Genomic DNA, 27792 nt, shown 5'->3' on the forward strand with positions numbered 1-27792 from the left:
TCCAGGTCAAGTTGGGGAAGAGCCCAACCGAGTGTCTCAAACTTTTCCAAGAGGCTTATGAAGAAGATGCGATGTCATCAGTCACCTCCATGACGAGGTGCGGCGCAGCAGGCGGGCTCTGTGGAAAGACAATTTGTAGCTGCTTCACCACGACAACACACCTGCACACACCACACTCAGTGTGAGGCAGTTCTTGGCCATCAAACAGATCGCAATTCTTGACTACTCTCCTTATTCCCCAGATTTTGCACTGTGTGGCTTCTGGCTCTTCCCAAGGCTGAAGACTGTGCTCAAAGGAACCCATTTTGCCTCTGTAGAAGAGGTCAAGGCAACTGTGATGAGGGAGCTAAGGGGCCTCAAGGAGGAGGACTTTGCCAAGTGCTTCTGCGGGTGGCAGACACAAATGCAGAAGTGCACTAATTCCTGGGGGGGGGAGGGTTACTTTGAAGGGGACATTGCATAATTTCTCTGTAGATTTTGTAATAGAACTATTTTGGGATAAGTTTTGTCTCTTTATTGTCAACACCTTGTGTAATATATATATATATATATAAATATATATAACATATATATATATATATATATATAATATATATAAATATATATATATATATATTAATATATATATATATATATATATATATATATATATATATATATATATATATATATATATATATATATATATATATATATATATATATATATATATATATATATATATATATATATAATATATTAAAATATTTAAAGATTAGGCAAAATACGCTATGAAACTGTTCTCCTTTCCTGCTTTGGGTTGGTTTGAACCTTTGAAAGTCCAGGGTATAAGGGCTCAGGAATATAATAGTTGGGGGACAGTAATCTGGCTTTGCACTGTTTTCTTTGGTACAGGGAAGTAAGATCGTTTTCTATGATATAGTCGCAACGACCTGGGTCAGACATCGCCCCCTACCCCTGTCCAGAAGCAATAAAAGGTCAGGGCCAGGACAGCTCTTTCTCACACGCGGTCGCTAGTTTAAGCCGAGCAGTCACGCCTCTGCAGGCCTTGCCCCTGCCCTCCTTTTCCGCTCGCCGCCACGTGGAGCCCATCGCCGCCCTTTGTGCCCCGTGTTCCATTCCACGTGGCCTTAGAAGACTGCAAGGGGGATTGCAAGTCTCCCAAACGCGAGCTGACATTAAACGGCGGCCTTTTCATCATCCCAAGGGCGCCCTTTTCCTCCCCAATCTACGACTTGAAGCAGTACCTTGGTGAGGGAGGCCCTTTTGTCCACGCTCCCACACGTGATTCTCGGCAGAAGACGTCGTCATTCCTACGCCCCTACAAATGTGGTAATGTACCCAAAACGAGTTGCTAGTCACGATTACTTAGCCCTTTTGCATTTATTAATTTCTGGGCCTATAACTTTGTGTTCCCTGATATTCCTTGGTTCAAGCCAGGCCCACGTGTTCACAGCTCCTTTCCTCTGAGTCACAAGTAACGCCTCGGGGAGTCCTTTGGCGCCTTCAGTGCACCCCCGAGTAATTCAATCCCCAAATTCCAGCATTAGATGTGTAACGGGGGTCCTAATATCGTTTCAGGAAGACGCATGTAGCAGAATTATCCTTGGTCCGTGTTCCTGGCATTCCCAAGCTCCCCCCCCTTCGGGAGGACTTCTACGGCAGTAATTTACCGTGTTTTCAGTTAATTTTCCCTTTGACCTTGTGTGCTATCAAATATAACTATTTTTATATCCACGTGTTTCACGCACTTCCCCTAGTGAAGAGCCCTCCGCTCCGTGTACTTCTTTTTTGTTTGTGTTTTATATGTCCTGGGTATCTTACAAGGCCATTTTCGAGTAAAGTAATAATTGTGGAGTCATAAGATCCACCTGCACCAGGAAACATATAAAAATGGCGACCTGACCAGTGATTCTTGTAATGATTGCATCCCCCTCTTCCCTTTGTTGTTTGTGTTGCAATTTGTAAAATCAGCAATTAGCTCAGCTAAGCTGGATACGAGACAGATTACGAACCTTTGAAAAGCCAGCGCAACAGGCCAAGGAAATTCTGCGTAAGTAAACTGTGTTTATTTAGCGTAGGACGCTTTAGAAAACGTGACTAGTCCTAGGAATTTTTTTTTATATAGTAGGGCGCATGTCCGAGGAAAACGAGAGAGAGAATCGCCGAAACTTAGCTTTGGAAGCCTTTGCACGCGGCTTGCATGCCATTCAATTAGGTTATATAGGTGATAAATCATTAAAGGAATAGTGCGCATATTCCTCCTGTAGAAAACGAGTGATTTCGAAACCGAATCCTTAGATAGGCGCGAGAAGTCGACGGAAAACCACGTGTTCGAAAGTCAGACTAGCATCACTGACTCATTCTCTCTCTCTCGTTTTAGAAATAGGAGCGAAAGCGTATATTATACGCCAAGGACGAAAAGGGTCAACAACCGTCATCTGTTCCCTCAGTTCGGGGAAGTCCCCGGGTGTTTACGTCGTTCATTCATTTGGCGCAGACGGCCTTGACCGTCCATTCCGTGGCCCAGTTAGGAAAACATTTGTTTCTTTGATTTGCTTCGCTCTACCAAATTGTTTTGCATTATTGGGGTCTGACATTATATGTTCTGTATTGTTCTGTTTTTTTTCTGTGTTTTGTTTTGTGCTGTTACTACGGCTGCGTGTGTTGCCTATCTGTTGTGAATGTGGGATGCCCGACCCCCCACCTAATTGCCCTTGAGAATAACACTTCTCCCATAAGTCAGTAAAACTAGCGCCCCCGCTGATCAGACGTCGTCTGTGCGGAAATTCCCGGCGCCTATATATTTCTATTCTTGTCCCCAATAAATCCGTGTCGTCGGTCCGTTGGTGAGACCAATTCATTTTCCATTCAGTCCCCAAATGAGCCCGTTTCGTCGGTAATTCGGGAGACCTAAATATATATCCCAATCTAGTCCCCAAGTAAGCCCGTTTGTCGTTACCTTTAGGGAGACCAATCATTGCTAATTTATCGTCCCCAATCAGCCCGCTTTTGTCGGTAAATCGGGAGACCAATCATTGCTAAATTCATCGTCCCCAATCAGCCCGTTTTGTCGGTAAATCGGGAGACCAATCATTGCTAAATTCATCGTCCCCAATCAGCCCGCTTCGTCGGTAAATAGGGAGACCAATCGTCGCTAATTCATCGTCCCCAATCAGCCCGCTTCGTCGCTAAATCGGGAGACCAATCATTGCTAAATTCATCGTCCCCAATCAGCCCGCTTCGTCGGTAAATCGGGAGACCAATCATTGCTACCTCGTCCCCAATCAGCCCGCTTCGTCGGTAAATCGGGAGACCAATCATTGCTAAATTCATCGTCCCCAATCAACCCGCTTCGTCGGTAAATCGGGAGACCAATCATCGCTAATTCATCGTCCCCAATCAGCCCGCTTCGTCAGTAAATCGGGAGACCAATCATTGCTAATTCATCGTCTCCAATCAGCCCACTTCGTCGGTAAATCGGGAGACCAATCATTGCTAAATTCATCGTCCCCAATCAGCCCTATCCGTCGGTAAATCGGGAGACCAATCATTGCTAATTCATCGTCCCCAATCAGCCCGCTCCGTCGGTAAATCGGGAGACCAATCATCGCTAATTCATCGTCCCCAATCAGCCCGCTTCGTCGCTAAATCGGGAGACCAATCATTGCTAAATTCATCGTCCCCAATCAGCCCGCTCCGTCGGTAAATCGGGAGACCAATCATCGCTAATTCATCGTCCCCAATCAGCCCGCTTCGTCGGTAAACCGGGAGACCAATCATTGCTAATTCATCGTTCCCAATCAGCCCGCTTCGTCGCTAAATCGGGAGACCAATCATCGCTAATTCATCGTCCCCAATCAGCCCGCTTCGTCGGTAAATAGGGAGACCAATCATCGCTAATTCATCGTCCCCAATCAGCCCGCTTCGTCGGTAAATAGGGAGACCAATCATTGCTAATTCATCGTCCCCAATCAGCCCGCTTCGTCGGTAAATAGGGAGACCAATCATTGCTAAATTCATCGTCCCCAATCAGCCCGCTCCGTCGGTAAATCGGGAGACCAATCATTGCTAATTCATCGTCCCCAATCAGCCCGCTTCGTCGGTAAATCGGGAGACCAATCATTGCTAAATCATCGTCCCCAATCAGCCCGCTTCGTCGCTAAATCGGGAGACCAATCATTGGTCCCCAATCAGCCCGCTCCGTCGGTAAATCGGGAGACCAATCATTGCTAATTCATCGTCCCCAATCAGCCCGCTTCGTCGGTAAATCGGGAGACCAATCATCGCTAATTCATCGTCCCCAATCAGCCCGCTTCGTCGGCAAATAGGGAGACCAATCATTGCTAATTCATCGTCCCCAATCAGCCCGCTTTGTCGGTAAATCGGGAGACCAATCATCGCTAATTCATCGTCCCCAATCAGCCCGCTCCGTCGGTAAATCGGGAGACCAATCATCGCTAATTCATCGTCCCCAATCAGCCCGCTTCGTCGGTAAACCGGGAGACCAATCATTGCTAATTCATCGTCCCAATCAGCCCGCTTCGTCGGTAAATCGAGACCAATCATTGCTAACCCATCGTCCCCAATCAGCCCGCCATCCGTCGGTAAATCGAGACCAATCATACGTCCTTGGAAAGGGTCCAAGATTCTCACAGCTCTGGGAAATTAATTCTGTGTGCTACTAGCGTCCTCTCCCGCCTGCAAAATGTCGACACGGTCTCAGCAGAGCGAGGATTTTAAGTTCTTCATGTCCTCAGGGAAGGAACTCGGCCTTTCCGGGAGAGAACTAAGAGGATGGACGCCATACAGGCAGAAAGACAGGCTCAGGAGAGACAAGTAGAAGCTGAAAGACAGGCTCAGGAGAGACGAGAAGAAGCCGCACGGCAGGAACGAGAAGCAGAGAGACAGGAACGGGAGGCAGAGAGGCTGGCTCAGGAGAGACGGGAAGACGCAGAGAGACAGGAACGGGAGGCAGAGAGACTAGCCCAGGAGAAACGAGACGCAGCAGAAAGACTGGCCCAGGAGAAACGAGAAGGAGCCGAGAGGGAAGAAAGGGACAAGCAGCGTGCCCATGAACTCACAATGCTGCAACAGAGTGGCCCTTCGCCTCCACCTGCCCCCCAGGGAATGAGTGCCTTCAGCCAGGCTATCGCCTGCATGCCAAAGTGGACGGAGGCCGAGCCCGAGGTGTGGCTCGACAGCGCCGAGACAGTGTTAAAGGCCTGCCCCCTGAGTGCCACTGAACTCTCCCTGGTGTTGGGCAAGTTCCTTGGAGGGAAGGCCCTGATTGCCAACAGGGCCCTCCTGCCGGAGGAGCAGGAAAATTGGGAGGTCGCACGCCAGACTATTGCCAAGGCGTATGAGATAACCCCTGAACGCTGGAGGAGGCGCTGGCGCGGGCTAGTGAAGGAGGCCAATCAAACCTGGGCAGACTGGGTCTACAAGTCCGAGCGTGCCCATGCCAAATGGTTCGAGGCCGTGGGGGTTACGACCCTCAACGATGCCATCGAACAAATACAGATAGAGAACTTCCTACTCTACACCCCGCCGGCCCTCGCCATGCACATCGCCGAGAAGGAGCCCCCCACCTTAGCTGATTGCTGCCGAATAGCGGATCTATGGGACACCCACCACCCCAGGAGAGCTCGCTGCAGCGCAAAAATTACGCCACCTGCCTACCTATCGGGTCCCCTCCGCCAAGAATGGGCAATCACAGAAGCCCGTCGTGTGCGGGTTCTGTAAAAGATCGGGCGTGCCAAGAAGCAATGCCGCAGTAAACCACCCGCGTCTCTCTCCCGGACAGCCCCTAATAAGTCGCCTGCGCCTTCTGCCGGGCAGTGCGAAGAGATTTCAGCCAAACCTTTTGCACGGCGTGCAAGGTTTATGGCCACTTTCCTCCTCATGGGCAAAATGCCCTAGAAATAATAAGGCAGGAACTCCCGCCGTCGCCCTGGCAGTAACGAATCCCGAGTCCTTAGGCCCTCCTGCCGAGGGTCCCATCTATGTGGCACCTCCTCGAGGTAAATACTCAGCACGCCAGGTCAAGGCATTTGACGACTCTGGCGCGCAAATTTCCCTCATAAGGAGGGACAAAGTTCCCTATGGAGCTATAATAGACCGCGCTTTCTCTCGTCACCATTGAGGGCATAAACGATTTTAAAATGATCCTCCCTATGGTCCAACTGAGGGTCACCCGACCCCACAGAGCCAGGACCCTTCGTCTTGCCGTGTAATGAACACATTCCAGGAGACTATGACGTCCTCCTGGGCCAAGACTTTGCGTCCCCTTTCAAGCCACAACCATTACGGGGTCTCCATCCCCAATAAATCATCCAAATCCGAATCCAGTGCCCGGCACAGCATCAGTGCCAGTGCCGAGGCCTCAGCCAGATCTCCCTTCAGGAGAATCTCGGCCTTCAACTCCTCTGCCAGTGCCCCTTCGGTTAAACTGAGCAGTGCCAGTCTCCGTCCGTCCAGACAGACGAGACCACCACCACATCGCCACCAGCGCCAGTGCCAATGTCAGTGCCTGAGCTGGTCACCCCCTGCAAGCAAGTCGACCCCCCCCCTCCGGCCGTCCCCTCTCTCTCGCCCCGCCGCAGATTCCACCGCGAGTCATGATTCTGCCCCGCCTTCCTGGGCCGATGAACTCTGCGATCTGCGCCGGTTAATGTCCAAGATGGCGAACAAAATTCCTGGGTCAGTTGTCGCAGCAGCTGACCCAGATGGCACCCCTTGCCGCCCTTTGGCCTCGGGCCCTCCGATTCCCCGCCAAGGACAACGGTCCAAGGAGGAGAGGTTCATATGCGGAGTTACCACGGGTGTGGGGCGATCGCAGGTAATCCACAAGAAGCCCCGAGCTCTTCTGGCCCTGTGCAAACTGGGCATAGGGCCCCCTTTTCATCTTTTGAACGTCTTGGCACCTTTCATCCAGGAGAGGATGCCAAGGCCTTCCGCTATCTTCTTCCTTTCCTTTGGAATTTCTATTCCTCATCCTTCTCTATCGATCTTTCCTTCACACTTTCCCTTACTTACCACCTGCCGCTCGCAGTTAATATATGGGATATCATCCCTTTTTGAAATGCATAAATCATTTTATTTTGAAGCAGTAAGAGAGACAGAGTGGGAAGTGGCACGCCCTTTACGCCCGTCCTTTGGCACAAGGCAGGCGTGTCAACTCTTCCTGAAGGGGTCGCGCCCTTTGGGTTTCTTTTCCCGCCCTTGGGCTGAGAGTTAGCTCTGACCATCGTCTGTTGGCGACGGAAGTTAGATAAAGAAGTAAATCATAAATACCTCACTCTGTTATCCTTTATTTTCTACGTATATTATTTACTTTTGCATTTAATCTTTTCTCATTTTTTTTAATTAAATGAAGAATCTCGAGTCACAAGACTCCTGCCCTTACGAATTTTAATGTTGCCTTTTTAATCACCGAGGTGCGGGAACTGCCAAAGTATGAAGTAATATCCTTCGTTGTTGTTCTGTGTAGTTTCCTTTTTTTTAATTTACATTTTTTTTTTTTTTTTGTTGAGTTATTCCTGTGGAGAATGTTAGCCCTGTCCATTTTCCCCTTCATTTGTTTATCCTCCCATTTATAAGTCGAGTAGTCTATTTATAGCTTACACCCGAGTTGTAAGCTGCAGACGTAAAAATTTAGCGTCGTTTAAGTTGGCGAATTAAAACCCACGAATAATCTCTTTGCCTCACAGCTGTCAAGTTCTTGTCCCTTCAGATTAGCGTTCGTGGGAATATTAGTTATGCTCATCGAGCTTGTGAACAATTGGAGGTCGATTGAAAAGAAGAATTGAATTCTATTATTACAATTTTGGTAAAGGGGATATTATTTAATACCTACAATGTATTGTCACGAATGTTATTCTTCAAGGCACAACTAATAGCATGCCTGTAATTCCAGGATAGCATTAAGGAATCAGTGGGTTTACCTTTGTTTCCCTTTAAACTCTGCCTTGTATGTTTTATTTTGTTGTTGTTATTTTGTAATTTTGAAGTATTCTTTGTTTATTCCCTTCTGAGCGCCTTATTACCCCAGTAAAGTAAATCCAATAAAGAATGGGTAGAATCAGTACTTAGAAAGTATTTGAGCAATAATTAATTTGCAAATAAGTTCACCCTTTTATTGTATATTCTAAATTGCACTCTGCTCCTAAAGTAAACCTTCAGTTTGTTATTGATCAGTGTGGCATCAGAGTTTTGCAAATAAAGTAAAGTAAAGGTTGTAACAAAGCAAAGATAGAATAAAAACCATCGAACGTTTTCTTCGCTCATTTTTGCTGTTGTCAATATTCGCACCCGTTTATAGGTGTGAATATTATCTTGCCAGGGGAGCTGTAAAGATTAGCGCCAAAATACGCTATGAAACTGTTCTCCTTTCATGCTTTGGGTTGGTTTGAACCTTTGAAAGTCCAGGGTATAAGGGCTCAGGAATATAATAGTTGGGGGACAGTAATCTGGCTTTGCACTGTTTTCTTTGGTACAGGGAAGTAAGATCGTTTTCTATGATATAGCCGCGTCGGCGACCTGGGTCAGGACATCGCCCCCTACCCCTGTCCAGAAGCAATAAAAGGTCAGGGCCAGGACAGCTCTTTCTCACACGCGGTCGCTAGTTTAAGCCGAGCAGCCACGCCTCTGCAGGCCTTGCCCCTGCCCTCCTTTTCCGCTCGCCGCCACGGGGAGCCCATCGCCGCCCTTTGTGCCCCGTGTTCCATTCCACGTGGCCTTAGAAGACTGCAAGGGGGATTGCAAGTCTCCCAAACGCGAGCTGACATTAAACGGCGGCCTTTTCATCATCCCAAGGGCGCCCTTTTCCGCCCCAATCTACGACTTGAAGCAGTACCTTGGAGAGGGAGGCCCATTTATCCACGCTCCCACACGTGATTCTCGGCAGAAGACGTCGTCATCCCTACGCCCCTACAAATGTGGTAATGTACCCAAAACGAGTTGCTAGTCACGATTACTTAGCCCTTTGCATTTATTAATTTCTGGGCCTATAACTTTGTGTTCCCTGATATTCCTCGGTTCAAGCCAGGCCCACGTGTTCACAGCTCCTTTCCTCTGAGTCACAAGTAACGCCTCGGGAGTCCTTTGGCGCCTTCAGTGCACCCCCGAGTAATTCAATCCCCAAATTCCAGCATTAGATGTGTAACGGGGGTCCTAATATCGTTTCAGGAAGACGCATGTAGCAGAATTATCCTTGGTCCGTGTTCCTGGCATTCCCAAGCTCCCCCTTCGGGAGGACTTCTACGGCAGTAATTTACCGTATTTTCAGTTAATTTTCCCTTTGACCTTGTGTGCTATCAAATATAACTATTTTTATATCCACGTGTTTCACGCACTTCACCTAGTGAAGAGCCCTCCGCTCCGTGTACTTCTTTTTTTGTTTGTGTTTTATATGTCCTGGGTATCTTACAAGGCCATTTTCGAGTAAAGTAATAATTGTGGAGTCATAAGATCCACCTGCACCAGGAAACATATAAAAATATATATATATATATATATATATATATATATATATATATATATATATATATATATATATATATATATATAGATTATATATTGTAAATATATATGATATATATACATATATGTGTGTATATATATACAGTATATGCATATACAGTATACACATATTATGCATGTATATATATACATATATATATACAGTATACACACACACACACACACACACACACACACACACAGTATGCATATATATATATATATATATATATATATATATATATATATATATATATATATATATATATATATATATATACTGTATACATATATACATATGTACACATGCACACACACACACACACACACACACATATATATATATATATATATATATATATATATATATATATATATATATATATATATATATATATATATACATGACAGAGAAGAGAGAGGATGGTGAATCTTGTCTGCCTGTAATATAATAAAACAGTGTGCGTGGAGTAGAGCAACTTGAGCGATGTAGATGTGCAGTGTGCCTCCAATGTCCGACTAACCTCCTCTTAAATCAGCCTAAGTGTGCTTATGACTGTAAGCAGCGTTACCAACGCCTATTTCCACTTGTACAGCATTATCAACCATCCGTTCGAATTTTTAAAAATTCATATGAATTGTGAATATATATTTTTATATTTATTGTCATCTTGTGAGTTCTGCTGTTCTTGCCACTGATCCTGAACTAACTTTCTGATTTTAGTATTAAAAGCAGTGCATAAAATGGAACTCTCTTTTGAGTTAGGTCAACAGCTGATTGTTTTCATTACCATATACACCCTCGTGTTAAGCACTCGGTAAGATTTTACACTTATTCCCCTGCAGTCAAAAATGTGAAGCCACAATAAAATCTTCAAAACTAGTAGCTCACTGGAATTAAAAACTGCAAAAGCCTGTAATACACTTACCGAGTCATCGGAAATTGTTAATTCACCTGCATCTAAAACATTCCCCTCCCTGCAATAGCACTTTACATACCATACAGCTCTGCTGTAAAAATTGAAGTTGAAACAGGAAGTGGACCCTTGTAGTTGAAATTATTAATAAATGTTCCAAAACCAATGCCAGCATGGATTTGGAGCCACCAGTAAAGATAACTCAAAAGTTCCTATGCTCAGTACTGCATCTCATAACAATAGAACAAGTTTTCTTACCTGAAATCTCAGTTAAAAAACAACTAACATACTTACGAAAAGAAACTTCAAGTAGTTTACATAAAGGGTAAATGAAATATGGGAAGGAATCATCTCACTTCTTGGCATATTAAACCTACTTCAGATTATTTTTACTCTAAAACAAAATAGCTGGGAGCACGAGAGAGAAGCAAGAGTGAGGGTTGCAAGAATATTTGTGTAAGTGACTGTTCAGAACAGAATAGAAGTGAGATATAAGTGAGATGCTTCCCTAAAGTCGCAATAGTGTGAATGATTGGCTAACCAGGAGCTGCTGGGTATGTTTAGAAGGGGAAAGGTTCTGAAGGTTCAGAAGAATTCTAAATGAAGCCACCCGATTTTCATTGCTTCTTGATTATCTCCCCTTAGAAGGAGACGTGGACCCCATTTTACCAGATTTGAATCCACTTTACCAAGGAAGATTTTTACCGTTTGGTTGAAACCGATCAAGTGTTTCTGGAGAAGTCAAAATTTAAAATGTTTACAGCATACTTAAAACCAGTTTATAAGAAACACAACGTCATTTCGAGAAGTATGTTAGAATGAGAAACGTATGTAGATATTAATGGGAATTTTACTGACTGATGTCTCAACTTTTCTTTTCCAGAGTCTCAAATTTTTTCAAGATCCCCGTAATAGTTATGTGCATATCTACATATATTCACGGTTACCTACATACATATCTGCCATTCTTTCTATAAAAGGACATTATATACAGAAATTAGACATTTACTCTATGCAAGTAACTCCTCAGCTCTGAATCCGACTGATTGACATATTGGAAGTGAGATTTCAACCTTACCGTCATAGAAGGGAAGGGAAACAGGGACAGTCACATTGGTTGCAGCGTCACCCGCTGCCACTTGGCGTTCACTTCTGTGGCCAGAGCTTACCTGAAAACCATTAACAAGGAACAAAGATGAAGCATTCAAAATTAAAGTAATTAATTTATTAGAGGAAATGTATATGACGACAAGAACTGCTGTGCCCTTGGTCATTATTATTAATTTTATCTATCATTTCTAAATCAATGAGGTTAGCTCATGTGGTAAACGAATCTGTTACAAAACAGCGAACTTCTTTTCTTATTCCAGATATTACAAAGAATACCGTTAAAAAAACAAGTCACGTCAGCCGCACTGCTCACTTGAGCCATGCTGACTCCTGGGGCCAAGGTGTAAACAATCTGTAATCTACACTAATTGAGCATGGTTGTCTATTGGTCTTAAAAATGCTTCTGTTGTACTTGAGAAGAAGGATTTGAAATGTTTCTCCTGCATAACTCGGATATATAACTTTGACCGCTACTGTGGCCCCATCCTCTCCCCGGAGGCCATGGATCGAACGAACTTAGACTCTGCGGTACGAAGTATCTCGCTTTGGACGGGGTTGTGCTTCTCCCAACTTAGGCCTAACCCCCTGAAATAACTTGAATATACTTTACCCAAAGATTAAGTGCCAAGTTTGGCTGAAATTGGTCCTGTGGTTCTGGAAAATGTGAAACGATTACGCCAGGCATACATACAGGTACATGCATACCAGCAGGATGATACACATATAAACATATGGCAGGCAAATTAGATCGTAAAAGCGCGCTTAAACTTTGAGGTTAGGTAAGCTAAGAAGATATACATTTTGTATGCAATTTAAAAATAACATTTTTTGTGAGGCATTCATCTTCCATACTTATAACTGCTTCATACTATTGCTTTGATACTTTGTTTCACGAGTTCAAACTCTGGACGTGTATACGAATTATTGTAGAAGAGAGAGAGAGAGAGAGAGAGAGAGAGAGAGAGAGAGAGAGAGAGAGAGAGAGAGAGACGTTTCCTTGTATGATTATAATCTCTGCATAGACTGTGTGTTTCTGAGATCCCTAACAAGAGGCTCTCTCTCTCTCTCTCTCTCTCTCTCTCTCTCTCTCTCTCTCTCTCTCTCTCTACACTTAGGGAGACTGTTGCAGTTGATTTATGGTAGTCAGGCAGTTAACAGGCAATCTGCACTGACCATGTGTGCAATATAAGGTTATGGTAGTCGTTCAGTCAGTGTCTCTCCATCTCTCTCCGCATTGAGGATCATTGTTGCCATATTAATTTATGGTAGTCGGTCAGTGAATAAGTCTCCCTCTCCCTCTCACTCTTAGTTTTGAGGACCATCTCTCTAAGATATCGATTTACTGTTGGACATCTAAATATAAAATCCTTTCTAGGTAATTTTGATGATGTTGAATTTTTAATATATAACAGCTTTACTGAAATATCTGTGATGGGGGAGAAGTGGGGGAATACGTATCTATGTAACAAACTACATGTAGAGGACTATACTAACACATGAATTGGAGGGGCCACAGAATGTCGAGGACCCTTGGATGATAGGTCAGTATAAAAATTTTCCTTCATTTACCGTATTCTGTGTACTCTGTCATCCCCTTGCCTTCGATGAGAAGTATGATTATCTCTCATATATATTTGGTTCTACGTTCAATAAATGAACCCCTTATAATTCGAGGTGACTACAGTGGTAACCTCCTGTCCCTCAATAATAACTGGTCATAAAATCAACTCGTGTTAATGCTACTGTAAGGGCGTCAAATCGCCTCTCCATTCTTGTGTTTCGCTCCTCATATGAACATTAATCACGTCATAAATGTTACTTGTTATTATTTCAGATTCTTTATGTATCTCACTGTATGCATCATTGTACGGCCTTTCCGCCGATATATATACTGTATATCTGCCTTTACATGTTCTGTAATGCATAATATATATCTTTATATGCCTGTTAAACAAACAAATTCTGTATGGACGTAGCGGGGGGCCGCAGGTCGCCCGCTACCTATCCGTCCGCTTTCTGCATTATAAACACCTGTCGAGAACAATAAGGAATTAATCTTTCATTTCTGATATTTCTTGAACCTCACACTGGTTACCCCCGAGTGACAGGTAGCGCGGTTTTGGCCCCAGCTATTCACAGACAAAAAACAGCCGCAGCCTACCATCAGAGAGCCTTTAGCGGACTAATTACGGCATCAAAGTTTAGGCCTCTGCTAGCTCCTTCCCTGGTGTAAACCGTGCCATTAATGGACTAAATACGGCGTACCCAAAAGGGCACATTTTGGCACATTGATTGACCACTCGAACAATCAGAACCATTAATGGACTCAATACAGTGCATTTTCCTGCGTTTTGGTGTGTGAGTAGTAAGGATGTCGGAAGCTGAACTTCATTGCAAACCCACGAGCATCGTCTGTATGCCCCTCTCCCCAACAAAGCCAGACACAGTCAAACTTCCCCCGTTTTCGCAGCAGAACATGGCATCATGGTTCCTGCGCGCAGAAACGCACTTTCGCGTGGCACGCATCTCAAATGATGCTATCAAATCCGACGTCACCACAACGGCGCTCCCAGAGGTGTTCAACAGAATCTCCCCCTGGCTCAACATGCAGCCGGACAAGGTCGCATATGCAGCCTTAAAGGATAAAATCATCCAAACTTACTCCATGCCCATGACCAAGAGAGCACAGCGAGCACTCGACCTATTATTCCAGCCCCTCAGAGAAGCATCACCAAGGGAAGCCTGGGACGAAATACAGGGGTTGGTAACACTGCCAGGCTGCGACGAAAACAGGAGGAAGAGGAAAGTAGACTTAACGAGAGCAATCTTCCTTTGGCACCTCCCGCAGGAAGTTAAGGGCCAGATAAAAGACGCAGATGCCCTTGACATGGATGCCTTAGTCGATGTCGCCCAGAAAATACACGATGCCACCAAGGCCTCGAAACACACTGCTGCCCTCACAGCCGCCGCCCTGGGAGCCTGCAGCCTGACAGAGGAGAACGACGACAGTGAGGGAGACATCAACACCGTTTACAGGAAGAAGACACCATTCAGGGAACATAGGACATGGTCAAACCCAGCGTGGTGCTTCTCCCATAGATAATTTGGTACCAACGCCAGGAATTGCAGACCTCCATGTTCCTTTACAAAAAAAAACAACAAAAGTGGCCACAAGTAACAGCAGTGGCCACAAAATCCAACTCCCCCTGACCAGCAGGTTTCTTCATCAGAGACGAAATTTCGAAGCGGTGCCTGCTGGTAGACACAGGAGCAATGCAGTCGGTCTTCCCACCATCCGGGGAAGATTTAGAAAAGATACCTGACTCAACACCCGCTGTCATAGCAGCAAACGGAACTCCCATCCGCACGTATGGCATGACGACCTGGACTATCTCCATTCTGGGCTGCAGATACCACTGGCCCTTTGTCATCACGGAGGTTAAGTTCCCTCTGCTGGGCGCAGACTTCCTAGGGCACCACAGACTTCTGGTTGATGTCGGAAGATAACGGCTCCTCAACACAGGAAGCTGCCACTCCCATCAGCTCTCCACCGGACCTGGAATGCCCGCCATCTGCTCCACAGGCCCCAACGGTGGCTACACATCCCTCCCACAGAGTTCCCGGACGTATTCAAACCAGAGCTACATCAGTCACCAGGGGCTTCAGCAAAGCATGGCATCTTCCATCATATCACCATGACGGGCCCACCAACCCATGCCAAGTTCTGACGACTGTCCCCCCAAAAAGTTACAAGACGCCAAACGGGCCTTTGCAGAGATGGAATGGATGGGCATCTGTAAAAAAGCATCAAGCCCGTGGGCGTCTCCCCTCCACATGGTAAAGAAATCTGATGGTTCATGGAGGCCCTGCAGGGACTATTGGCGCTTGAATATACTGACAACACCAGACCACTACCCTCTCCCAAACATGCAAGACCTGACGGGCGCCCTCCATGGTGCGAAGATTTTCTCCAAGATGGACCACCTGAAGTCATACTTCCAAGTCCCTGTGCATCCTGATGACGTCCCAAAGACTGCCATCATCACACCCATTTTCCTATTCCACCTTCGGTCTCAGGAACGCAGGTGCCACATTCCAACACCTGATGGACCCCATCTTGGGGGATCAGCCTTTCTGCGTCTGCTACGCTGACGACACCCTCATCTCCTCCAGGTTCCCAGAGGAACACCTTCGCCACGTCTGCGCCGTCCTGAAGTGTCTGCAGGAGAGCGGACTAGTCGTCAGGTTCAACAAATGCATTTTCGGGTCAGAAAAAGTAGACTTCCTCAGGCAAGAGATTTCCCCAGCAGGAGTGCACCCCACGGCCTTTAGAGTAAAAGCTATGGAGAATTTCCCAAAACCACAAACCATCAAAGCCTTCAGGAGTTTCTTGGGATGGTAAACTACTACCGACGTTTCATCCCAGACGTCACCCGCACTATGTACCACCTGATGTCAATCCTGAAGGGCAAACCAAAAACACTAACCTGGGAGGCTCCGCAGCACTAGGCATTCATAGAAACAAAGGCAGCCCTCGCCAATGCCATTATCTTGACTCACCACAACCCCGCAGCTGCCCTCAGACTGACAACAGACACCAGCAACATGGCCTGCGGTGCAGTACTTGAGCAACTAGTGGATGGCGCCCCCCAACCCTTGGCCTTCTCCAGCCACAAGTTTTTGCCAGCAGAGACCCGCTACAGCGCCTTCAACAGGGAGCTGCTGGCTATCTTCCAGGCCGTGAGACACTTCAAGTACCTGCTGGAGGAGACCGAATTCATGATCCTAACAGATCAGAAACCCCTGGTGCACGCATTTGCAAAGCCAGGAGACGCGTGGTCTGCAAGGCAACAGCGACACCTGACCACCATCTCCGAATTTGGGTGCACCATCAACTACGTCCCTGGCAGGAAGAACCCAGTAGCCGACGCCCTGTCAAGAGTAGGAATCAATTCCCTTCACCTCGGCATCGACTACGAAGACCTGGCAAAAGAACAAGCAGCAGACCCAGAGATGGCAGCCTACAGAACAGCAGTGACGGCTCTTAAGTGGGTAGACGTGCCCTTAGGAAACTCGAACACAACCCTCCTCTGCAACACCAGCACAGGCCGCCCCCGCCCCCTACTACCCGCCTCGAGGAGGAAGCAGGCGTTCGACATAGTCCATGGTCTCTCCCATCCATCAGGGTGCACAATGGCGTGCCTCATGACTGACAAGTTCATCTGGCATAGCATCAACAAGGACGTCCGACAGTGGGCAAGGAGCTGCATCCCATGCCAGGAAAGCAAAACATCCCGGCATACAGAATCCGGAGTCGGCGACTTCCCCCAGCTTTGTCGGCGCTTCAGCCACATCCACATCAATGTCGTCAGGCCTCTTCCGCAGTTGGAAGGAGCCAGATACCTCTGGACGATCACAGACCACTCCACCTGCTGGTCCGAGGCAACCCCCATGGAGGAGGCATCAACAGCGTCATGCGCAGAGGCCCTCCTCTCCAGTTGGATCAGCTGTTTCGGAGTGCCAGACAGCATTACTACAGACAGGGGTCCAGCCTTCCTGTCAGAGCTCTGGGTCTCCTTGGCAAGCCTGATGGGTACAATACTACACAGCACAATGGCCTACAACCCCGCAGCAAACGGCATGGTCGAGAGGGCACACAGCTCTCTTAAGGCAGCTCTCATGGCACGTTGCACCGACGAGAGCTGGAAGGCACAACTTTCCTGGGTCCTGCTGGGTCTCTGCACAGCACCAAAAGCAAATGGCGACGCTGCCCCTGCTGAGAAAGTCTACGGGCAGACACTGGCCATTCCTGTAGAATACTTCCCGCCGTCAGCCGACAGCTCCAACACCCCCCTGCCGAGGTTGAGGGAACTCGCACAAAAGTTCGCACCCTGCCATAAGACTTTCACTGACAGAACCACCACCTACAACCCACCCGCTTTAGACTCCTGTGCCTATGTCTTCATCAGGGTGGACGCCCATCGACCGCCCTTAACCAGGTCCTACAGGGGCCCCCACCCAGTCATCAGGCCAGCCGCCAAGGCATACCTCCTTGACATCCATGGGCATGAAGACTGGGTCACCATCGACAGACTAAAGCTGGCATTCCTGTTGGACAGCAAAGTACGCGAGGAGGCAGGCAGGCGCCCCAGAGTTCCCCCTCAGTACCTCCCCACAGACGCATCTGCCCCCCCACCAAAGTGGGGTCCAGGGCGGCCCTGGAGACACACCGAGCCAAGCCCAGGTGTTGGTTCCACTCCACGCCCACAGTTCTCCAGGAGTAGGAGCCCACTCCAGCTATCTCAGCGATTGCGTGATTAATGTTGTTTCATCCAATAATTGCTCCTCTAATTATTGTCTTTCGGGAGTAGTATTTGTAAAGGTGTCAAATCGCCTCTCCATTCTTGTGTTTCGCTCCTCATATGTACATTAATCACGTCATATATGTTACTTGTTATTGTTTCAGATTCTTTATGTATCTCATTGTATGCATCATTGTATGGCCTTTCCACTGATATATATATATATATATATATATATATATATATATATATATATATATATATATATATATATATATATATATATATATATATATATATATCTGCCTTTACATGTTCTGTAATGCATTATATATGTCTTTTTATGCCTGTTAACAAACACAAATTCTGTATGGAAGCAGCAGGGGCCCACAGGTCGCCCGCTACCTTCCGTCCGCTTTCGGCATTATAAACACCTGTCGAGAACAGTAAAGAACCTGTCTTTCACTTCTGACATTTCTTGAACCTCACACTAACTCAGCCTCTGAAATCGAGGAACAGTGACAAAAAGAAAAAGAATCCCAGGAAATATTGTTTTGATCATATAATGAAATTAAAAGAAAAAGCTTTTACATTAGAAATGAATCAGTTAGAGGTTAAGAAGAACTTTTTTGTGAATGTTTACAAAAAGTCAAGCTACAAAGGGCATGGAATTTTAGGAAATTCACAATACTATACAAAATTTGGAATAATTCGTTTTCTTTTGATGACGTCTTCAGCGATGTATGTGAAGAAATTCTGGAATTGCAACTTACCATTGGAAAAATGAGCAAAACCGGGAGAAAAGCGCTGGCCAGGGGTGTCACCATGACTTCTCACTCCTCAAGAAGTGTTAGTCCTGAAACAAGACCGAGGTTTTACAAGCAATACTTCTCTATGAAATGGCTGTGCTATGTGAACACTAATACATAGATTTTGAACTGGAGTTGTCATGGGAATGGTGTTTGATTTGTTTTGAGGTGGCTTTGTCCCGCGGATACAAACTGATTTGTTTTCAGGTGATTTTGTTACTAGAATCTGGATTGACTTACTTTGCGGAAGTTAATCAAATGTAGATTAATTGATATTCTGAGGTGGTTTTGCTTAGGAATAGTGATTGGTCTGTTTTGAGCTGACTTTGTCTTGTAGATATTAACTGATTGCTATAAGGTGACTTTGTTACAAGATCTTGAATTGTTTGTTTTGGGGAGTTTTGTCATGAAGAGACTGACTGATTTAAATTGAGGTGCATTTGCCATAGGAGTGTTGACTGACTCCCTTTGAGCTGGTTTGTCGAGTGAATATTGACTTATTAGTTTTGAGGTGGTTTTATTACCAGAAAAAGAACTGATTTCTTTGAGGTGGTTTATAACATAAAGATTTATGTATTTTGAGGTAGTTTTTTCGTAGGAATGGTGACTGATTTGATTTGAGTTGGGTGTGTCACAAGGATACTGACTGATTTGTTTTTAGGTGATCATGTTACGAGAATCTTGATTGATTGGTTTTGATGTAGTTTTTCATGTTATGACTGAGCAATTTGTTCTGAGGTGGTTTTGTCAAGAGAATATTGGTTGATTGGTTTTAACCTGGTTTGTCACCTTGATAATATATATCCGATATGTTTTGAGGTGATTTGTCACATGGAGATTGGCTGATTTATTTCAAGTTAATTGTGTCATAAGAATATTGACTGATTTGTTTTGAGATGGCTTTGTCATTTTGACACTGATGGATTTTTTTGAGGAGAGTTTGAAATGAAAATCTTGACTGATTTGTTTTGAGATGGCTTGTCAGGTGGAGATTGGCAGATTTGTTCTGAGGTGCTTTTGTCGCAGGAATGTTGGTTGATTTATTGTGAGGTGGTTTTGTCACTGGAATGTTGATTGATTTGTTCTGAAGTGGTTTGTCAACATGCGAATGACTGGTTTATTTTAAGGTAGGTTTGCCATAGGAATGTTGATTGATTTGTTTTGAAGTGGTTTGTCACATGGAGATTGGCAGCTTTGTTCTGATGTGCTTTTGTCATTGGAATGCTGATTGATTTGTTTTGACGTTTGTCAGATTGAGAGAGACTGATTTATTTTAAGGTGGGTTTGCCATAGTAATATTGAATGATTTGCTTTACGGTAGCTTTGTCATGTGGACATGGTTTGATTTTCTTTGAGACAATTTTGTTCTGAGAATCTTGATTGATTTTTGAGGTGGTTTGTCATGAAGAGATTCACTGATTTTTTTATGTCGTTTTCTCAACAGGTTTATCATTTGGAGACTGACTGATTAATTTTGAGGTGCTTTTGCCATAGGTACATCAATTGACTTGTTTTGAGTCGGCTTTGTTATGAGAATCTTGATTGTTTGTTCTAACGTGGTTTGTCACATAAAGACTGATCTATTTTGAGGTAGTTTTGTCAAAGGAATGTTGAATAATTTGTTTTGAGTTTCTTTGTCATAGAAGCTCGCTGATTTGTTTTGAGGTGATTAGTCACGTAAAGATTTACAGTTTGTTTTGAAGTTTTGTTAAGGGAATGTTGATTACTTTGTTTTGAAGTGGTTTTGTCATGTAGAATATTAATTTTTTTTAGTTGGCTTTGTGTATGAGACCGTGATTGAGTTCTATAATTTTAGTTTAAAAATTATCAGTTTTGTACTAAAAATTTTATGCTACAAAAATACTTGATCCATTTTATTTAACTAAGAGAGTAATCCTCTTCTTTCCAGAACTGGATGAATACCATAATACTTTTCCATTTATATTTATTTCAAAGCTTTATTAACATTGCCATGGTGGGTGATAACCTCATAAAATAAAATATAAAAAGAAAATGTACATACAGAATAAGTAAAAGAAAAAACTAAGGACAATTAACACTTTCCGTTAAAAATAAATAAATTTTAAACAAAAATTTGAATTCGAACAGACGATAAATTGACAAGAGCCCATAGCCACTTTTTTCTGACAGTTTTTGGCTCGAACAATTTGCGGACTGAACGAATGTGTTTTCGAACTGCTGCTGTCCAGACACGGCTATGAATAGAACAAAGTTTTCTTTGCTTACGTTTGAAAAAAGTTATACACTCAGATTGATGGGAGTACCAATGGAGCCACATCTCTTGCATCTACGTATATACAATGATTTTATAATACATACATATTTAGACAAACCAATTAATCATAATTAGCCTTTTCTTTGAGGTTTGGTCAGAAGAGCTTATGCAATGTTTGTGGACTGGTGCCCTGAGGCTTCTGAATTCCTCCAAATACAATTGTTTTTGTACCGAAAAGTGGTTGCAAGTAAATTTTGCATCTATGTTCGTGCTTGGCAGGCGAAGATACTGCAAAACAAACCCTGCTGACATTCCTCGTGCTAACCTTCTAACCTCCACATGGAAGAGTGCAGAAAAGGGACAACGGCACTGATGATTAATAGGTTATTATAAAAATGTGTTGTATAAACGCAATGTTTGTTATTAAGACCCTATTAATGATATGATAATTAGCCTAAATTACAATTTAGGAGAAAAAAACAAGCAGTTGAGCCTCTGAAGAGAGCAGTGAACTCAGATGTAAGTACTCCAGTAAACAACAGACACCGGAGTCAACAATGACGTTAGAAATTTGTGTACTTTTTGTAAGTAATGGATGTTAGGCATAACCCACATAACAAACATTCCTAGCATCTGAGGCATAAAGACGGGTGTTTCAAGAAAACTATATGTCATTGCATGCTAAAGGAATTGGGAGGGTGAAAGACTAGGATACACTGACCTACAGGGCATAATCCACCAACGGCAATACCTGAGGAGAAACCTCAGTTGATCAGTATCACAGTTATTCTAAGTATAGCAGAGTACTATAGTCATATTTAATAGCAAGAAATGGATGGTACCTGAAGATCATTGATCCTAAGCTGTGCAGGGACCCTCTTTGAAACATCTAGTGTGTCCAGCCAGGAACTGAAGCCACCACAAAAAATTAGATCTTAAATAGGATGATTCCTGCAACCCAAGGTAAAGTACAAATGAGAATGAGTGGTAGAAAAATGAAGTCCATCAGCAGCACTACATGAGAGCCCCATAGGCCAGAAAATTAACCTCAGAAGACCAAATCAAGCCAGCAAAGGAAGTAAGAGCACAAGGCAAGACACATTTTACAGTGAGAGTCTCAGGCTTGAACTCTGGCACAAATGGAAGTTTCCTATGAAGATTAACCTGGGACCAGAGTGGTTTGCCAATTTAGGTTTAGAGGAAGTATGAAACCCTCTCATATAAACTGTGCTAGATGCAGAACAGAATGGCTGCAGACTCAGGAGCTCTCTCTGGAGTCTGAGGATCATGAAATTTGTGTTAAATTTTCATTCTCTGAATTTTTCTAATAAATTTTTTTCGTATATATTCACCTACATGTTAAGGTATGTTTCCATAAAAAATCTAGTGTAGCCTTAAAGAAGGCCATTGTTTAATGGCTAAAAAAGCAGTTAGCTTGGAAATTGATAAATTGGGAACATAATAACAGTTTTTTTTCCTCTCTGAGACTTCGCCCTTGAGGATTGAAGGAAGTTCTGGAAATTTTGAAAATGTTGCCATACAGTTGTAGATACCAAGTATGCATTAGCATTTGACAAAAATTAATGAAAAACTGTGGCAGAAAAATGTAAATAAAAAAGTGGAAAGCATGGACATCCTGAATGGGTGTGGAGATGTTACTTCATGGAGATCAAAGCTAACAACCACACTTGTGATAAGAAACAACCCGCCCCCCACCACCCAAGAAGATTTAAGGAAGTGGGGAATGGCACAGTTTGAAAGTTTTAATTCGAACTAGGCTTTAATTCCTGTTAATATGAATTGCACTTGGACACTGATGGCTGCCCTAGTGATGAGGATCTATTGTAAGGATATAAATAGAAATTCTGAATAAAGTGACAAAGAGAGAGAAACCTTTCATTGATAGACATTGATAGATAGAGAGAGATTTTAAGAAAATGAAGAATAGAGAGAGAGAGAGAGAGAGAGAGAGAGAGAGAGAGAGAGAGAGAGAGAGAGAGAGAAAGAGAGAATTTCAAAACATCTCTGTGTTTTGGCTATGCCTCGCCACAAGGCCAGAACTCAGAAACAGAGAGATTTGTAAACTATCTAGAACAGCAAAACCGTGCCGTGATTAGAAAAGCAAAACACGGGTAAATGTTATGATTGTGTCGTGGTTACGAAGCCATTATGACTGCCATTAATTGAGTTCGTAATCACGAGGAATTCATAACAAAAAGCAAGGTAGCCTTGTAATGGAATAACAGCCAGAAAAATTCATAACTTTGGTGTTTTAGAAACTCCTCCTTGAGGAAGGTAACATTCCAAAAATAGGGCGTTTCAGGTAATCTGCATGACCAATTAACATCAATGAAGGCAGGTCAAAAGCAAGACTCCCCGCCTATTAGGGCTGGACAATCTTTTCAAAAACCATAAAAAAGGTCCAGTTGAGAAGCAGTACAGCAGAGAAGAAAAGATGGCAGAGAAGGTAGCAGAGAAGCCGAGAGAAGATAGTGGGTGGGGTGTAAGCCTCACTAATTGTGTGTTGATAGAAGAAGAAGGGCTCACATTTGACACTCATTGTAACCTTGTACTGCAATTCATTTGTATACCTACTGTAACTTTATTATTGTGTTAATGAAGTAAAGAAAACTACATTGCGTCTTCTTCAAGCCTCCTGGAACTAAAAACATGCTACTACATAACAAAGCCAGAACGATAAGCATCTCTAAAGAAAGTAATCTTCTTAACTTGACAACGAATAGCAGACATAAACAGAAAGAAGAATAATAAATAAAGAAAGACATCACACTATGTCACCCTTCGGAAATCCAAGGAATCTGGGGCCAGCATGGTATTGCAGATTTAAGTGTTGAAGAGGCATGTAAGCCTCTCAGTTATAAACTGTGCTTGACACAAAGTGGCTGCACAATTTTGAAAAATTGTGCTTTCTCTGTGGCCTGTGGATTCACGTAGAAGCATCCTGGCCTGTAAAATTCTTAATTCTTATTTTTTCTGAATTGTGAAATTTAGGTAAGTCTTCATTTTTGGGAAATCATAGAATCCCGTATGGTTGTGGAGAAGCTGCTTCAGCTCAGATACATGGAGACAAAAGCTGCTGGAGTGTTCTTCTGAAATCCTTCAAACGCCCAAATCAGACATTCACCCTTGTAATGGGAGAAATTGTCACTCCCATGAGATTCAAGAAAAATAAGACCTGCATAGTTTGCAAGTTTAAATTCAGAGGCGGCATGAAGGCCTCTTAATATGAATAGTAATTGGACAATGCTGGCTCCTTGTGATGGAGAGCATCGTCTCCCTTTGTGGATCTAAGGAATCTGGGGCCAGTATGCTTTGCAAATTTAAATTTAGAGGCGTGAAAGTCAGTCTTTCACTATAAACTGTGCTTGATGCAGAGTGTCTGCAGACATTTGGGCTCTCTATGGAGACGGGATTTTTGGAGAAGCACCTTATGACCACCACTAACGTTCAGGTATAGCTGCGCAGGTCTGTGTGCACAGGCAGACCTGTGCATGCATAATTTCACAATTGGCTTACTGATAGCAACAAAAAATGATCAGTGCCTAAAAAAGACGTCTAGCTGATGAAAAGTTGTTATTCATTGTTAACCAAGGACGTTAACAATGAATAAGATAAATGGTCTACTGTTGTTTTATATTGTTCCAATAACTATGTTGAATATTATTTTTTTCTCATTTTAAAACTGAAATACATACATGATGCATGATCATGAATAGGCTCGAATAGGTGTATTCTCGTTTTACATTACTTCGCTATTTTGAATATTTATTCTCTTTTAAAAACTGACTTCATATATGGTTACTCACTATGAATAAACATACATAAGCATACATGGACACCGTCTTTGTCAGCAGCAGAATCAATCTCCTTTAGTTTTTCACTAATTTAAAATATGCAGTTTATTTTTAAAGTTGTGATAGTCATTGGATTTTACTTGCCCAAGACAAGGCTCATTCTTTTCTTATAGATTTAATGAAATCTTCAAGACGTTCAGGAATGATGCTGCCAATTTCAGCTTTCGTTGTACACAATGATTTTCCTGTGGAAGAATTGCAAAACTATAAATATACGTTAATCTGACATCTGCAGCAATTATCAAAATGCAAATAAATCCGATACATCATTAATTAAGGTATGAGCACTTTGAAATTAAATAAAGCTCAGCATTTTTTTGTTTCTCTCTGTCCAGGGATGGGAAGAGAACGCACCGCTGCAAATATTGGGAATGTTGCCACTGTTGTGGATACGATATGTGCATTGACACGACAAAAACAGAAGAAAGACTGCGCCAGAAAAGCACAATTAAAAAATGGACAGTTATGGACGTGGAGCTGTTTCATATCAGAGGAAGGGAGACCAAAGCTGCGAGAGAGTAATGCTAAATGCCTTCAGTCAACCCAACCTAACATCAACCTTTGTGATAAGAAATATTGTCATCGCCATTAGATCCATGGAAACTCATGTAGTTCCTCTCGATATAAACTGCATATATATATATATATATATATATATATATATATATATATATATATGTATATATATGTATATATATATATATATATATATGAAATTTTTATCACACCGTGATTTTTATACAATCATGAAGCTACCTTAATATCAAATCAACCTCAGTATATCTCCGTTGATTGTCGCCGAAGAATTTATATAAGTGATAAATGAATTGGAATCGTGGGGACACGAACCCGCGACGAAAGCCTAGATCCATGGAGAGCCATCAGGGACTCTCCGTTGGAGAATTGTCGCCGAAGTTGTGATAAATGAATTGGAAGAAAACCCGACGACGCCTATTCAGAAAACCATTGAGCCATCTCTTGATGGCTCAATGGTTTACGTCAACTGATATAACTTTCGTCGGGTTCGTATATATATCATATATATATAACGGAGATATATATATATATATTTGTATATATATATATATATATATATATATATATATATATATATATATATATATATATATATATATATATATATATATATATATATATATATATATATATATATACATACATATATATATATATATATATATATATATATATATATATATATATATATATATACATATACATATATATATATATATATATATATATATATATATATATATATATATATACTGTATATATATGTGTGTGTGTGTGTGTGAGTATATATATATATATATATATATATATATATATATATATATATATATATATATATATATATATATATATGTGTGTGTATATATGTGTATTTTTTTTTTATTGCACACCTTTGAGTAAGGTTGGAGCCAGAAAGTAGTACCCTTCTGGTCTTCTGAAAATATGATGGGGAGAGTTGTAAGCCTGCCCCTCCTTCCCACTGGTGGTCAGGTGCTTATGTGCTGAAGGTCCCTGGGTTTTTGTAGCGACTTAATAACTGAGACGGCGCACCGACAACGATCATATTTCGATTGCACGGACAGTGGCCCTCATAGCGGACACAGGTCACAATTAGCATTCACAGATGTTTCCCTTTGTAAAATACTCGCTTTAAATTGCCAGTCACATAGCATATAAATTATTTATCATGTTGAGGTGAAATAATGTAATTCCGGTCCCTCATAAAAATTATATTATAATAAATTCAAATCTACCCATGGCCATTTGTGTTGAAATATGATTGAATACCATATTTACGAATATTATCTATGATATGATTATGAGTCTCACAATTTTCTTAATTAAAACGTACCTGTGGCCAATTAAGCTTTAATTTATCATATTTTATACAAATCTTAGTTTGATGGCAAGATTTTTAAGATTTGTTCCTATTTTGCCAGTAAAAAATGTATTACCTTACTTTCTTCAGTTCAATACAGAACCAGTTATTATTCTTTTGTGGCCATTGTAACAATGCAATCAATGTATATTACTTTTAACAATTACAGAGTACCAAAATGAAAACTTGTTTAAAAAATATGTTAAATGAAAAGGGCTCTCAGTAGACAATAAACACTGGATATGTAATGAACATTCTTATTTTCTATGAAAAAAAAATCCTTGTATGTAATAATACGTATGGAAACACACTGATTTATAACAATTTTTTTTAACCGAATATCATGTTATCAGTCGATAATGACTGTCAATACACGCTGAATGAACACGTATATAAAATAAACTTTTTATTTACATGAAAAACTCTTTGCTTGTTTACTTCATGCAATTTAGGCTATCAAGTCAAGCACTGGTGCATTTTCGGCTATTCGGCGTTGAGGCAATGAAGAGAGGGAGCTGGAGTGGTTGGACGGCAAGATGAAGAGATAGCCCACAGAAAATGCAGGCGATAGAGTATAGTACAAAAAGCTAAGTATATCTTAGTTTAAGCAGACCAATGAGCTGATTAACAGCTCTCCTAGGGCTGGTCCGAAGGATTAGATTTATTTTACGTGGCTAAGAACCAACTGGTTACCTAGCAACGGGACTTACACCTTACTGTGGAATCCGAACCACATTATAGCGAGAAATGAATTTCTATCACCAGAAATAAATTCCTCTTATTCTTCATTGGCCGGTCGGAGATTCGAACTCGCGACCAACAGAGTGGTAGCTGAGAGCGCAACCCGCTCTCCCAACGAGGAACTAGCGTACAGTACAAGGATCTCAAGATGGAACTGGACGAAAACACTTCATTTGCTTCAAGAAATGATAGTTAAAGAAATTGGAGAGCAAGCTTGCAGAAAGGAAACGGGAATGGAGATAAAGTAAAAGGCTAAAAGATAGGGGCAGGAAGGACGTTGCAGACACCCTTTAGTAATGACTACAGTGCACCATGTAAGATGCACTGAGAGCACTACACCCTTACAGGGAATCGTTGCAGGCGAA

General features: G+C 42.7%; 1 protein-coding gene across 2 annotated transcripts in view; it reads right to left on the reverse strand.

Annotated features, from left to right (window-relative positions):
- LOC136826833 (uncharacterized) overlaps positions 1–27792 on the reverse strand; it is a 181047-nt gene that overhangs the window by 107826 nt on the left and 45429 nt on the right. For both annotated transcript variants that reach the window (XM_067084313.1, XM_067084312.1), the window contains 2 exons: positions 18625–18707; positions 11518–11608 (listed from right to left, as the gene is read on the reverse strand). In XM_067084313.1, coding sequence (XP_066940414.1) covers positions 11518–11608; positions 18625–18678 — 145 coding nt within the window. In that variant the 5' untranslated portion in view covers positions 18679–18707. The remainder of the gene's footprint in view (positions 1–11517; positions 11609–18624; positions 18708–27792) is intronic.

The sequence above is a fragment of the Macrobrachium rosenbergii genome, chromosome 41 (assembly GCF_040412425.1).
Source record: "Macrobrachium rosenbergii isolate ZJJX-2024 chromosome 41, ASM4041242v1, whole genome shotgun sequence".
NCBI lineage: Eukaryota > Metazoa > Arthropoda > Malacostraca > Decapoda > Palaemonidae > Macrobrachium > Macrobrachium rosenbergii.